The sequence below is a fragment of the Sinocyclocheilus grahami genome, unplaced genomic scaffold (genome assembly GCF_001515645.1).
Source record: "Sinocyclocheilus grahami isolate Dianchi unplaced genomic scaffold, SAMN03320097.WGS_v1.1 scaffold534.1, whole genome shotgun sequence".
NCBI lineage: Eukaryota > Metazoa > Chordata > Actinopteri > Cypriniformes > Cyprinidae > Sinocyclocheilus > Sinocyclocheilus grahami.
This window is the reverse complement of record NW_015505713.1, coordinates 933,840-948,561: the sequence shown is the minus strand read 5'-3', so window position 1 is coordinate 948,561 and position 14,722 is coordinate 933,840. Positions and strand designations below refer to the sequence as shown.

Here is a 14,722-nt window from a genome sequence, read left to right as displayed (position 1 = left end):
CGGCTGTTCTGACTCACAGACTGTAAGTATGTTTTTTATATTTAAAGAATTTGCCACTGATGATTCAAACGCGAGTTTTGAGCAGTGTAGAGTAGCACTGGCTGTTTGTCATTTTTCCAATCACAAATGCAGACGTGGTTTTATGTTTATGCGGCGCGATGCAACGCATAAAAAGACAGTATAAATCATTATAATCTGTAATTATGTCCCCACTGGATGCAACAAATGCCTCGTTTATAATGGGGTTTAATATTTTTGTCTTGTAGCTCCGGCTACACGCCATATATGGTAAGGGGCGTAACATTTCCGTCACACGCTTGAGGTATTCGGCCAATCACAGCACACCTCGCTTTTCAGACCGATGAGCTTTGTAAAATCGACGCGTTTCAGAAAGGCGGGGCATAGAGGAGAAACAATAATGTACAGTATGTGGAAAATAATGTTTTTTTTAACCTTAAACCGCATAAACACATTTCATTACACCAAATACACAAAATAATGTTCTTTTTAGCAGCATCATATGACCCCTTTAAGCACACAACACACACTATTAGGCGCCTCAATCATCTCAAATCTGAATCTTAACACTTTTTAAATATGAACTTTCAAATGAATATCAAAATGTTATTTTTTTTATTCATGTAGGCCTATTTAACATGTTCGTGCTGTAGAATATATTGTATCTTGCTCCTGTTATACAACCAAGACATACCCACTGGGTTACTGTTCCGAAGGTACAAACATTTGAGATGAACGGCATCACGGGTTTCTCTTTATCAGTGGCGCCATCTTTTGGGCATAAATGGCTATTTGCCACTATTCAGTCCCGTCACAATTAAAAAATAAAAATAAAATAAAATAACATTTTTAGAAATTGACTGAAAGTTAACTAAATTTTACAAGTGAATTCTATTATATGAATTATTCTAAATTGTGCATTGTGCTGTACTGCTTCTGCTGGAAAATAAGCATTTATAACTTGAAGATGGGTAAAACTGGTGTTTACCTCGTTGGCAGTTTCACTCCCAGCCTAACCAGCTGAAAAAACAACAACTAAAACTACTACTACTAAAACCAGTAAACAGACTAGTCTGACCATGCTGGAAAACCTAGACCAGAAAAAACATATATTTTTAAGCAGAGTTATTGTAGCCTACTATATTGTGCATTTACATAAATCATTTTAGCTGTAACTTTTATTCAAAGCAATTTACAAAAGAACAATACAACCACAAAAGGTTCTCTTATACTCTATATCGTAGGCCTGTTATAGCTATAGTCCTACAATACATTTTGTTCTCTGTTTAATTCCCCACAAGAGCAGTTTCACTTGGCCAGTATACTTTAAATTAAACCTTAACAGAACGATATGAATATTTTCCTCAATCCATTGAGAGCTATGAGCTTGTGTCTGGGCTGACTGTTTTGCGCATGCGCACTCGCTGCCTCTCAGCTCACGGGAATGACGTGCGTGAACGTTCCCATCGGTGCTCAAGGCAACGTCAGCGGGTAAGGAAATGCGATGCCCTAACAACAATTCCTTCAAATGTATACACTCATATTTAATGAATGCAAACTGTAATTGATCAGGACCCGTATAGTGTCGGTTTCGAACTGCAGACTGAAGTCGCCATGTCAAATGTGTGTTCTAAGTTAATAGGGTTATTAAAGGGAAACGCAGCGAGAGCTCGATGACTCCTTATCTTGTTTGGGATCCGGTAACTGTCTTTTTAGTTTTACAATATTTATTCGTTTATCTTTTCAGAGAGTCGTCCTGTATACGCTAGGAATACATGGTTTATTTAAAACAAAGTAGGTTCTTATTATAGTACACTTATTATGTGTGTGTGTGTGTGTGTGTGTGTGTGTGTGTGTGTGTGTGTGTGTGTGTGTGTGTGTGTGTGGGTGGGGTGTGTGTGGGTGTGTGTGGGTGTGTGTGTGTGTGTGGGTGTGGGGAGATGCAGTATGTGTCATTGATTTTGGGTATTTGTGACCGTGAGAGACATGGCAGTCTTTGTGAGAGCTAACAGCTGTTACCTCAAAAGAACAAAAAGACAGCAGTTTGCAAAGGGCATTTCATTTATTTTTGCCTTATTAAGTGTTTCTTTTATTTACATTGTGCAGCAGTGACACCTATTTATAATATTGAGAAAAAAAAAGTTTTTTATTGATTTAAAAAAACAAAACATTTTTGGTATTTTATCCAGTTATTTCAGTGTCTGCTGAATGCTACCACTGATTTTCGAAATGTAAGTAATAAAATGTTTTAATAACTTTTTTAAGCGTATATGTATTTGTAAAAGTCTGTATAATTTCTCTTATGCTCGCCAAAACTGCAGATATTTGATAAATACAGTAAATCTGTATTGTTGTGAAATATCATGACTTTGATTCAATGAAATAAAATTATAAAAATATTTGAAATAAAAATAACTTGTAACATCATAGAATATCAATTGAATGCATTCTACATTAATAAATATATCAGTTTCTTAAAAGAATGACTGGTAGTGCAGGTCTTGTGACCCAAGATTTGATTCAATATTTCTATCCCACTTGCAGATTTAAGCCACACTCATCAAGAAGATGGACAGCTATGGGTTTGTATCTTGACTTTGTCCAATGAATGGTACCCCTCCTCTTCTTAGATTCGATTTTAATAACAAGTATATCTGAAGAACATGGCATGTTCTTTCAGGTTCTCCAGTGACATGTTCAGTGGCAGAGCAGTTCTGGGGGAGGACAGCTCGGTCATGGCCCGAATGCAGAAGAAGTTCTGGAAGACCAAGCAGGTTCTGATCAAGGCCACAGGGAAGAAAGAAGATGAGCATGTGGTGGCATCTGATGCAGATCTTGATGCCAAATTGGAGGTATGAGCACCCTTGTAAATGTCGTAAAATGACCTCTATTTCAGCTGTGGGTGAAAGTGAAGCATCACTGGGCCAGGTTTTTTCTTTCAGTGACTGTGTATGACTCATTCTGTTTTTTAACATCTGAAAGCAAATTATTTATTTTTTCGTTTGATGTGTTTGCCTGACAACGACAGAGAAATGACTGAATGAGATGGAGGGAGGTTAATGGTGTACTGTCACATGATCACAGGGAAGAGAGAAGATGAACAGATCTCTATATGATGCTATACTTTGATCAACTGTGCTTGATTTTACCACTGTGTACAGAGAGTCAGTCTAAATGGCCCTGGCACTGTCTCTGTCTTGACTGCCTTTCTTTTACACACACACACACACACACACACACACACACAAAACTGCCTTTTCTTCTCCCTTTCCCTCTTTACATATTCAAGCAATGCATTCCCTATAAATGTGTATGTCTTTTTTTAACAGCAGTCTAAAGCAGATTTAGGTAGGATACACAGACTCACTCTTAGGTGACACAAACTCAGCCATGCTGTGTCAGAAATGAACAAGGTACTGTGCACTGCCGTTTTGTAAAAACAAAATTAATGCTTTCATTCAGCAAGGGTGCATTAAATGATCAAAAATGATAGTAAAGACATTTAAAAATTTCAAACAAATATGGTTATTTTTAACTTTCTATCATTTTGTTTTACTTTTTTTGTTTTGTTTATGGTTTTCACAAAAATATTAATCAACACAACTGTTTTCAACATTGATAATAAGAAATGTTACTTGAGCACCAAAAAAACACATTAAAATGATTTCAGATGTATCATGTGACACTTAAAATTGGAGTAATGTCTACTAAAATTGAGTTTTTCCATCACAAAAATAAATGTCATTTTAAAGTATTAGATCCAAAGGGTGCTTCTACTAAATACTGAGCAAAGGGTCTGAATACTTAGGACCATGTGATATTTCAGTTTTTCTTTTTTAATAAATCTGCAAAAATGTCAACAATTCTGTGTTTTTCTGTCAATATGGGGTGCTGTGTGCACATTAATGAGGAAAAAAAGTTAACTTAAATGATTTTAGCAAATGGCTGCAATATAACAAAGAGTGAAAAATTTAAGGGGGTCTGAATACTTTCCGTACCCACTGTATATTAAAACAGAAGATGTGTATTTTAAATTGTAATAGTACTTCACAATATTGCTGTTTTTTCCTATATTTTTGGTCAAATAAATGCAGCATGGTGAGAATTGGAGAAACATCTTATCAGCCCCAAACTTTTTGACTGTAGTATACCTTTATACCTTGTATGAGGACATTTTTATATAATACCCAAAGTGATATCCATTTATTTGCTTAAATTATATCAAATAAAGTTATTTTTTAAAAACAATATTATACCTAAATTCTCCCACCTGACAGATAGCACTGAAATATGTGTCCTGAGACTCTGTGAAGTCTGTGGGCACACACTTTTTGCAATATCTTGCAGCATCATTATTTAAGCTCACTAGGATGTTTCAAACGTTAACTATATAGACCTAAAATAACAGATAAATCAAACAGATAAATTTACTTTAGGGGAATTTTGTCCCAGATTTTTATGCATAGTTCACACAAAAAATGAAAATTCTGTCATCTCAAACTCATGTCATTCCTAACCTGTATGACTTTTGACTTGTGGGTTGGGAGTAATATGAGGGGGAGTAAGTGATGACAAAAATTTCAACTTTGGGTGAACTATCCTTTTAAATATTTGGGGCATTAGATGGTTTCCAGCAAAGAGGAGAGCAGAAGACAGGCCACCGTAAGCCCCCCGGCTGCTTGCTTAATGAACAGGTGTATCCATGTTCTTTCTCCATTGAGCCACAGCTGCCCTTATGAATTGGCTTTTAGCCTGTTTGGTAACAAAGCATAAACTTGAAAACAATAATGCATCATCCTTATGGTGCGAAATGGCAGAATTTTACATTAGTAAATTCAATAACAGTGTTTATTTAGCAGAGGCTGTTGTACAAACCTGATTCCTGAGGGTGTTGTTCTTGCATGTTTGTCAGGCCTGTACACAGAGTTAAACAGTAACCTGAAAGCAGACCTCACCTGCATCAGCACACATGGACCTTAGTCTGGGTGGATGCCATATTTAATTTGATCCACATTAATATACTTTATTAATATAAGAAATGACCCTAGTAATACTTTTTTCTGAAGTAGATATGGATTTTTTCCCTCCCCGACTATGATTATTTGAATACTTTCCTTACAAACCTGCTTAAATGCAGTAGTTGCGAAGGCTTAAGTCTGGTAACCGGAAGGTTGCTGGTGTGAGCCATGAACTATCACTATTGTGCCCATAATAAGTATAATGCAGGTCGCTTTTGATAACAGCATCTGCTAAATTACCACCTACACTACCATTCAATAGTCTGGGGTCTGTAAGATTTTCAGCATTGACTCTTGTGCTCACCAAGGCTGTATTTATTTGGTCAAAAAACAGTAATAATGTGAAATATCATTACAATTAAAAATAACCTTTTTCCTATTTGAATATATTTTAAAATGTGATTTATTTCTGTGATGTAAGCTTAATTTTCAGCAGCCATTACTTCAGTCTTCAGTGTCACATGATGCTTCAGAAAACGGTCTAATATGCAGATTTGGTGTTTAAAAAACTTTTTGGAAACTCATACTTTTCAGGATTTGTTAACAAATAGAAAGTTCAAAAGAACAGCATTTATTTGAAATAGAAATGTTTTTTAACATTATAAATGTCTTTGCTGTAAGTTTTGATCAGTTTAGTGCATCTTTGCTGAATAAAAGCATTAATTATTGTGTGCCTACTGCTATTCTCAAGGTTTTAGAATGTGAGTTGGGGTTTCACTGGTGTTTTCTATAGCCCAGTGTTTTCATCCCACTATTGAATGCTGGAATTGGTCCTGTTCCTATATTTGGCTTCTCAAAGCTTTTGAAACTCTCGCTAGAACAAAGGCAGCTCAACAGAATGAGTCATTTATATTATTTGTGTCATTTCTGTGAGTTTCTTGTTTCAGGTAGAGCACATTCTCCTGCTCTCTCAGACAGTCAGGGACTTAACATCCTTTGTTGCCATGACAGCAAAACTGGAAAGGCAATTTTTTGTGTTCTGATGTGTTTTTTGAGTCTTTAGTGTGGGTGACCAAATGTTCCATCTGAGTATATAAATGCTGAAAAGAATGAAGGGTTCAGAGATATTTTGGTGTGTTGCAACAAACACAGAAGTGCTGCTTCCTTTTTAACATTTGTAATAAAAACTAAAATAATGAACTACCTGTATTAATTGCATTTGTTAATGATAATGTGTTATCTGTTTCCTCCAGTTTTTCTATTCAGTCCAGAGCACTTGCACAGAACTCCTGAAAGTGATTGAGAAATACCAGCAAAGAATCATACGTGAGTGAGGAACATGATCTTCTACCCTCTTTGTGTGTGCAAACACAAAGAGTCTTGTTCAGCTTGTTTTGAGAGCCTCTGCATGCAGTGGAATACAGTACATTTTCTCAGTTTCCATGAATGCTGTAACTGTTGAGTCAATTTTAAGCATAACCCTACGAATGTGTTTTTGTGGTTTTCATACTTGATAACGCTCAGCACATATAATCAAGCCACATATTGTTTATAATACTATGAGTTATTGTAGTAACCCTGTTTTTGCCTCCTGTGACCTCCTCACTTCAGACCTCTCTCAAGAGGAGAATGAGCTCGGACTGTTCTTGCGCTTCCAGGCAGAGCATGATAAAACAAAAGCAGGCAGTATGATGGACGCCACCAGTAAAGCCCTCTGCTGTTCTGCCAAGCAAAGGTAGGCACTCTTCTTCAAATATTAACAAATCAGGGCTTCAAATCATTAATGCAATTTATTTCAGGATACTTTGATAGTTAATACGTGCATATGTCATGATTGAATACATTGCAGTTAGGGAATGGGTCATGATGGTTGACTAATCAACTAGTCATCCAACAACTATGCAGTTTGGTCGGGGTATGTATATATGTATGAATATTATGTATATGTATACACTCTTTCAAAAGCTTTTAAGTCAGAAATGAATACTGTTATTCAGCAAGGCTGCATTAAATTCATCAAAAAATTCTATTTCAAATAAATGCTGTTCTTTTCAAAGAATCCTGTAAAAATGAATTACAGTCTTCACAAATAAGCGGCACAACCATTTTTAACATTGATAATAATAAAAAAAGTTTTTTGAACACCACACGCACACACACATAATTTTTTTCTTTTAATTTATTAAATTGGAAAAATAATGCCAACATAGAAACATTTTCACTAGTGTTCTGTTTTTTTTTCACTTCTGATTAATTACTCAATTATTACAATTCATTATAAGTTACATTGGCAGCCCTAGAAAGAATATTTTTATATTCTGCAAACACTAAAGACGCACTAACATCTCTTTCCTTCGGCTAGAGTCACTCAACAATCATGTGATTAAGCCACTGGCAACAATTTCTCTGTCATGTCTAGGTTGGCGCTGTGTCCCCCTCTCCATCGTTTGGAACAGGAAGTGGAGACGTTCCGGAGGAGAGCCATCGCAGACACCCTGCTGACCGTGAGCCGGATGGAGAAAGCCCGTACTGAGTACCGCGGAGCTCTGCTATGGATGAAGGACGTCTCACAGGAACTGGACCCAGATACTTACAAACAACTGGAAAAATTTCGCAAGGTCAGCGAGCAATCGAAGGGGGGGCTTGCATCTGTATACAACATGGAGGTTGAAGTGTCTGTTATCTGTGTATGTTTGTGAACAGGTTCAGGCCCAGGTTAGAGGAACAAAAGTGCATTTCGATAAGCTGAAGAATGACGTGTGTCAGAAAGTGGTCATGCTGGGCGCCAGTCGCTGCAACATGCTTTCACATTCCTTATGTACTTACCAGGTAAAATGTGTAATACCCTTAATAATAATTTCCTTATTAAACCTGTTTCACTCTTATTTTTTAAACCTTTTCTCATCCTGTATTGTTTTTTCTGTAGACAACGCTATTACAGTACTGGGAGAAGACTGCACATGTGATGTCTGGCATCCATGAGGCCTTCAAAGGATATGTACCTTACCAGTTCACTACCCTTAAAGTAGGTGTCCATGCACAAATCCCAGAAATTAAACTGTTGTCATGAGATTTAAGCTCTCATTTGACTCATTACAGGAATTAAGGGACCCATTGGATCAAATTGTCTCCACGCAGACAGCAGAGGACAGCAAAGACAAGGAAAAGAAGACACATCCAGACAAGTGAGAACACAGTTAGAAATAGTTTGGCCATGAGCCAGCCATTTTCATCTTCTTTTTTATGTGTTTTGTGTGTAATATATATCATATGGTCATTGAATCTCACACAGACAAATCTAGCGGTCTCAGTTTTCTTCATTTTTTTTCATCAAGAAAGCATGTATTTTCCCTTGAAGGCACCCTGCTTGCCTCTCATTGTCAGATCTTTCATTCACTCTCTTTCCTCATTCTCTGCAACCCTCCGTGTCCCTCAGATTAGGTCTCTTCAGGCAAGGGGCCTCTTTGAAGGCTCTGGTTACTGATCTGTGAGTGGAACATTGTAATTCTTTTAGAAACTCCTGCTACCTTTGTGAACAGGAAACACTGCTTAAAGTTCCACTGTCATTTCCTGTCTTGGCAGCGGAAAAGGAGACAGTTTATTTATTCCTGTGCCATCTGCGTTAGACATGCTGTTGTATAAAATTGTGATGACCCTCACCCGCTTCCTAGAAATATCGCTGTGACTCACTACAATTTGTCAATTTAGATTTAATTTAAGGTGTTTCGTAATTCTAATCTGATACTGTGTGTCATAGTAATGTGAATCATCTCTTCTCTGCATCCATTTAACCATGCATCAGGGTGTCTATTAATTCAATTTGGTGTTTGTATGTTTATGTTTCAGTCTTGTTTCACTTGAAGATGAACAGCTGGGTGAATCATCCGATACTGGTACGTTTCGTTTTTAAAGCACATTTGGGAACATGCAGGATTGCCTAATGATTTTCTATTGGCTCAAGTTTCTTAAAAAAGTGCACTTTCTTTGTGTATTTAACAGTTTCTACTCGTGCGGTAGATGGTCAGAGTAGAGGATCTGACAGTTCTTTGTGTGCCAGTCTGGACTCTGGTAAAGTGTGTGTGTGTGTGTGTGTTTGCATACTAGGCCTTGCCCCACTACTCATTGCTACTAATTGACTAGTCATCCAGAAACATAGTCAACTATTAAAATAAATTGCAAATGATGTTTTAGATATTTTGGGCAGTAATTTAGTCAGCTTAATTGTTATTCAAATCCTTACATAAGCACATATATAATAATTAATTACAATGATGTAATTAATTGGAAAATGGTTTCAAAAGATTTTTTTAAATGTTTGAATTTTTATATATATATAGTCATATCACTTAGCCCTAGATTTAATTTCACTTCAGTGAAGAAGCAGCACAACTGAAGTCATATGATCAGCTGACACAGACTTAAAGCATCAAATATTGATAGAACTAATCAACTTTTTGTATAGTCTGTGCAACTCCTAGTGTGTTTGAGCAGCTTTTATTTACAATATCCCTTTTTTTATTTCTCATCTTCATCTCTGCCCCTGTACTGCAGCATTGAATGAACAATTAGGCCCTATTGGTGGAGATAGCACAGATGATGACCTCCTATTATTGACCCCTGAGCCTGGCTCGACCCCTTCTCTCATTCCAACCCTACACCCATCCATGTCCGTTATGCAGCCTCAGATACTGCAGGAGGCCTCAAAGCCTTCTGCTATTCAGTGGGGCGTAGGCGTATCACATGAGGGAAAGCAAGATACCTTTCCCAGCAGTCTACCACCTGAAATAGGTATAAATGCTTGACTGGGCATCTCTTCAATGCCCAGGGCTCACTTAGCACCTGTTCTTACTCTCTAAAATCAATCTTAAACCCCCCCTTTGGATGTGTTTTAACACCCTCATCTATCAGTCTTTTAGGTTTCATAGGAATTATTCAGAAACATTTTATGCTTACGGCTCTTTTAGATTTCCTTCTCCACTCTTAAATCTCTCCAGGTGTTTCTGACTTTTTTCCCCCAGGTGTTTCCAGCATTTTTAAAAACTGTACTTTCCTCAAGGTTACTTTCTTTTCCCCCAGCTTTTTACGTTCTGTTCGATTTTTATGCACTCTTGAAAGATTTTGGGAACTTTTTTTCACATATTAAACCTAAATTGACCTCTTATGTTTTGATTACGCAACCATGTTTTTCTTGAAGCTTCTCTGTGATTCTTTTACTACACTTCTGCTGCGCTACACTACTGTAAAAAGTTTTTACAGTCTCCTTTTTTTTTGTCTTGTTTTCCAGTACAAATATCTAAATATTCTAAAAACCAAGATGCATTTAATTGAGAAGCAAAATGACATGAGATTGCAAGTCTTGTTTTTTGGAAAATGAGTGAGTTAAAACAAAAAAAAAAACACCTGCCATTATGGTAAGAAAAAAAATTTCAGATTTTTCTGACACTACTGGCAGATTTTTTTCTTGTTTTAATATTAAACTCACCTAATTTAAATACATTTTCAGAAAACAAGTCTTAGTATCTAATATAATTTGCCTTCTAAAGTACATTTTTCTTGATTAAAGTAAATGTTTCTAGATTAAAGAATGTTTAGATATTTGTACCAGAAAAAAAGAACAGTACTGAGGAAGCAATTTGCTTTTTGCAGTGTAAAAGCCTGATTATCTCCTTATTTTTATTGTAGTAGGCAGGGATCTGTTGTCTGAGGTGAAAGAAGAGGAGGGAGAGAGAGGTGACCTGGCCTTCCTGCAGGATCTGCTGAGTCCTGGGGCTGCGGGTGGCACTAGTGAGTTTAGTAAGGCATGGCAGGATGCTTTCGGCTGTTTTGAGGCCCCTCCTGCTCCTGTTACCGCTCCTTCACTGCAAACAGGAACGGCAAACACACCCACTGGCTTCCTCCCATCACAGCTCCTGGACCATAGCCTTAGCGCCACAGGTTTGCACAAACTTTTATTTGCCCTCTACTGGCCGGAGGAACGAACAACACAGTTTTGTTGTGCGATTAGTATTCAGTGCAGTCACTGTGATGTTCATATTCATTCTCTTTCTGTTGTTCAGGATGGGCGACTCCACCTATGTTTCAAGCCCCGCCCCTCCAACCACCTTCCAGTGGAGGACAGCCTACCCAGAATAGTCCACACTCATCTGCCAGTGGTGAGAGTTTTATTTCACATGTCAAAAATTAACAGATGGATACAGACAATCTTAGATGGTCTTTTTTGTACTGTTTCTGTAGTGATTCTTCTCTCTGTGTCTTTTTAGCACCTAAGGGAAGCTCCAGGGACATGTCTGCCTGGTTTAACCTCTTTGCAGATTTGGACCCTCTGTCCAACCCAGATGCTATTGGACGCAGTGATCAGGAGTTCCTTAATGCCTAAGGTGTGTTATTGTGAGTTTGTATATATTTAGCACCGACAAGTCCCATGTTTATAAAAACACACCTTTTTTGTTGTTGATGTTATATTTGGTATATATATATATATATATATATTTGCTTACATAATATATATGTGTGTGTACTGTGTATATTTATTATGTATATAAATACAAACACATGCATGTATATATTTAAGAAAAATAAGTTACGTTTATATATTAAATATATTTATATTATAAATTATATGAATATAAAAATATACATGTAAATACATGTAAATGTTTTCAAATATCAACAAATTTAATATTGTGAAATATTAATATGATGTAAAATAAAGTTTTTCTATTTTAATATATATTAAAATCTAATTTAATCCTGTGATGCAAAGCTGACTCCAGTCTTCAGTGTCACGTGATCCTTCAGAAATCATTTTAATATGCTGATTTATTATCAGTGCTGAAAGCTGTTGTGCTGTTTTATATTTTTTGGAGCCTGTGATACTTTTTTTCAGGATTCTTTGATGAAGTTAAAAAGAAGAGTATTTATTTAAAATAGAAATATTTTCTAACAATATACACTACCATTCAAAAGTTTGGGGTCAGTCAATCTTTATTCTTTCTTTTTTTGAAAGAAAGTAAAACTTTTATTCAGCAAGGATGTGTTATATTGTTAAGAAGTGATAGCAAAGATTTATGTTGTTAGAAAAGATTTATATTTTGAATAAAAACTTTTTATTCATCAAAGAATCCTGAAAGAAGCATCACAGTTTCCAAAACAAAAATTTTGGCAGCACAACTGTTGCCAACATTGATAATTCTAATAATAAATCAGCATATTAGAATGATCTCTAAAGGATCATGTGACACTTTATACTGGAGTAATGGCTGATGGAAATTTAGCTTTGCATCACAGTAATAAATGATGTTTTAAAGGATATTAAAATAGAAACCATTATTTATATTGTAATAACATTTTGCAAGATTACTGTTTTTAATCTGTATTTTTGATCAAATAAATGCAGCCTTGATGAGCATAAGAGTCTTCTTTAAAAAAAACATTACAAGTCTTACTGATCCCAAACTTTTGAACGGCAGTGTACATAATAAATATACACAGTACACACACATATATTGAGTAAACCAAAACTTTTATTTTGGATGCATTAATCGCGATTAATCGTTTGACAGCACTAGTGTCTATATATATGTATATATACAGTATATATACAGTATATATATACATATACATACATATACACACACACACACACACACACACACACATATATATATATATATATATATATATATATATATATACTGTGTATAATACTTATAAATATGGCTTTACTTGTCATAAGTAATCTTGTATTGCAAAGGTGAGATTGTGCATGTCATAACGCAGCCTTTTACCTCCCTCAGTGAAGGATGGTCTGGAGCTCTATCACATCCAAAATATTCTTTGATGGAAAGGAGTGCATATCCCAAGCCTTTATTCGGAGCTGGATCACTACCTCTCCTGAAACAATTCAACCTGAGCCAAGGAAGCATCCAGAAATCTCTATCCATATAAAACACTGGAAGGTTTCTGAGATATGGGAATGTCTCTCTTTTCTCCATTCTTTCATTGTGTGCGTGAATTTACTGTATGTTCATTAGGACACCTATAGTGTTGTTACCTGAGAGCAAAGAATCTGTTACTTTATGAAGTGCACATGTTTAAAGGGACGTGAAGGTGAGGATTTGCCCATCTCGTATATGAGGGGCTTTTTTGCCTAGGACCAAACCTGCGTAAATGTGTGCATATCTGTTTGCTTTGTACGATGGGAGTTTTAATGTCCAGAAACAGGGTTACAGATTTATAACATCCATTATAAATTATAGACTATTTTTAATTAAGACCGATACCCAAAGTGTGTGAAGTTGCGTGTAAATCACAAATATTTTTTGGAGTCTGGATTAGTTTAACCCTAAATGATAAAATAAATCAAATTATGTATTAATCTAATAAAAAAAGTGTTACTGTTAACTACATATGCAAGTTGTGTGCTGTGCCATTAGTTTGGTGGGAATGAGAAGGTCACAGTTTAATGGAGCTAATCGTAGGTGATGCATTCTTGTTTTCAGTGACAGAAATGCTGAAATGCTCTCACGCAGAGAAATTACATCTCCCAAATGTTCTTCACTGTCACACTGTGATGCAAAACACTGGAATGTTTTTGTATGTGATTTTATTTGGTTTGTCACCTTTAGCACAGGTTTACCTAAATATCCTACTCTAGAAAACGTTACACATTTCATTTTATCCCAGATGATCATGCTTAGTCTCATCAGGAGTGACCAATCGGTTTTCTGTTGCATTGAAGAAATCAAGTTATCGCTTGCACTAAACTGTATCCGAGTCCCGTCTCGGATTGTTCTAGAATGTATGTTGTCTGTTTTAAGCATAGACATGTTCGTTGATCTGAATAGCTTTGTCTGTACATTTCGCACAGGATTTCACTCCATATTTAATGGAGCACGTTTTTGTCTTTGAGTGGTTTAAACATTTTGAAGTGTCACTTTGTGTTTGGATGCTATTGTATCACTTTTGTTTGTAAGAAAAAGAATGTACACCGCACCATTCGCAGCTTCTTTCATCTGTTTATTTTATGCAACTTTGCCTTCGTTTCGGTTAAATAATGTACAATTTCATTGAAGGAGACTGGATTGAGAGATTTTGCATTTGAGAGCAAATAAATCTGAGTAGAATTCCGTTTCTGATTGTTATTAGTCAGTATAATCAATATAAAATCCAATTTTATCCTGGCAAGAAACCAGAGTTACACCCATCTTGAAATGTATTCACAGAAAGAAAAAAATCTTAAATTCACTTAACAGGCACCAGTCTAATTTACACACAATTCAGTATTAAGGCAATTACATACAATTTGTTCAGAATTGCCCGTTTTCTTTCAACTTTTTTATTTTTGGAAGAAAGGAAGCTTTACGGTGTGATTAATGGTAAATTTCACAGTATAAAGATGCTACAGTTCAAATCAGTTCACTATTAGCTAAAGCCATGCCTCCCTTTTTTAAATTATTTGCATCCCTTTTCTCTCGTTGTCTTTCATATCCAGTGTGCTCTGAATGATAGTCTGATCTATTTTCCTTCACTCGATTGAAATGACAGTAATGACACCTTTCTGTTGAACTAATCTTGAAATTTAGCAACAGAACTGATGAGTGCATCATAATCATAATACTGTCCAGTACATTTCATCTATGTCTCCTCCTAATGCGTGTCCAGGCTGTTCGTGTACCATCAAAACATCCTCTCACCAGCAAATCACATTAAGCACATAACGGTTATGTATATGGGGAAGGGCTCTA

The 14,722-nt window shown here is 36.0% G+C and overlaps 1 protein-coding gene across 6 annotated transcripts; it reads left to right on the top strand.

Moving 5' to 3' along the window:
* The first annotated feature begins 1,436 nt into the window (after positions 1-1,436).
* Positions 1,437-13,958, top strand: LOC107555443 (islet cell autoantigen 1-like protein). Of its 6 annotated transcripts, none has more exons than XM_016238250.1 (18): positions 1,437-1,509; positions 2,208-2,249; positions 2,563-2,600; positions 2,699-2,870; positions 6,230-6,302; positions 6,588-6,711; positions 7,396-7,594; positions 7,680-7,805; positions 7,903-8,001; positions 8,076-8,161; positions 8,413-8,463; positions 8,823-8,869; positions 8,976-9,044; positions 9,528-9,764; positions 10,659-10,910; positions 11,033-11,128; positions 11,237-11,353; positions 12,773-13,958. In XM_016238250.1, exons 3-17 carry the CDS (start codon positions 2,587-2,589, stop codon positions 11,350-11,352), a joined length of 1,761 nt encoding a protein of 586 aa, XP_016093736.1. In that variant the 5' UTR covers positions 1,437-1,509; positions 2,208-2,249; positions 2,563-2,586; the 3' UTR covers position 11,353; positions 12,773-13,958. The 6 variants fall into 6 exon arrangements, with proteins under 6 accessions (XP_016093736.1, XP_016093740.1, XP_016093741.1 ...); XM_016238251.1 differs by lacking the exon at positions 1,437-1,509 and adding an exon at positions 1,520-1,718; XM_016238252.1 differs by lacking the exon at positions 1,437-1,509 and adding an exon at positions 1,775-1,812.
* The last annotated feature ends 764 nt before the right edge of the window (positions 13,959-14,722 follow it).

Coding starts and splice junctions, on each gene's coding strand:
- LOC107555443 (XM_016238250.1), top strand. Junction 9,045..9,527: donor GTGTGCCAGTCTGGACTCTG/GTAAAGTGTGTG, acceptor CCTGTACTGCAG/CATTGAATGAACAATTAGGC. Junction 9,765..10,658: donor CAGTCTACCACCTGAAATAG/GTATAAATGCTT, acceptor TTTTTATTGTAG/TAGGCAGGGATCTGTTGTCT.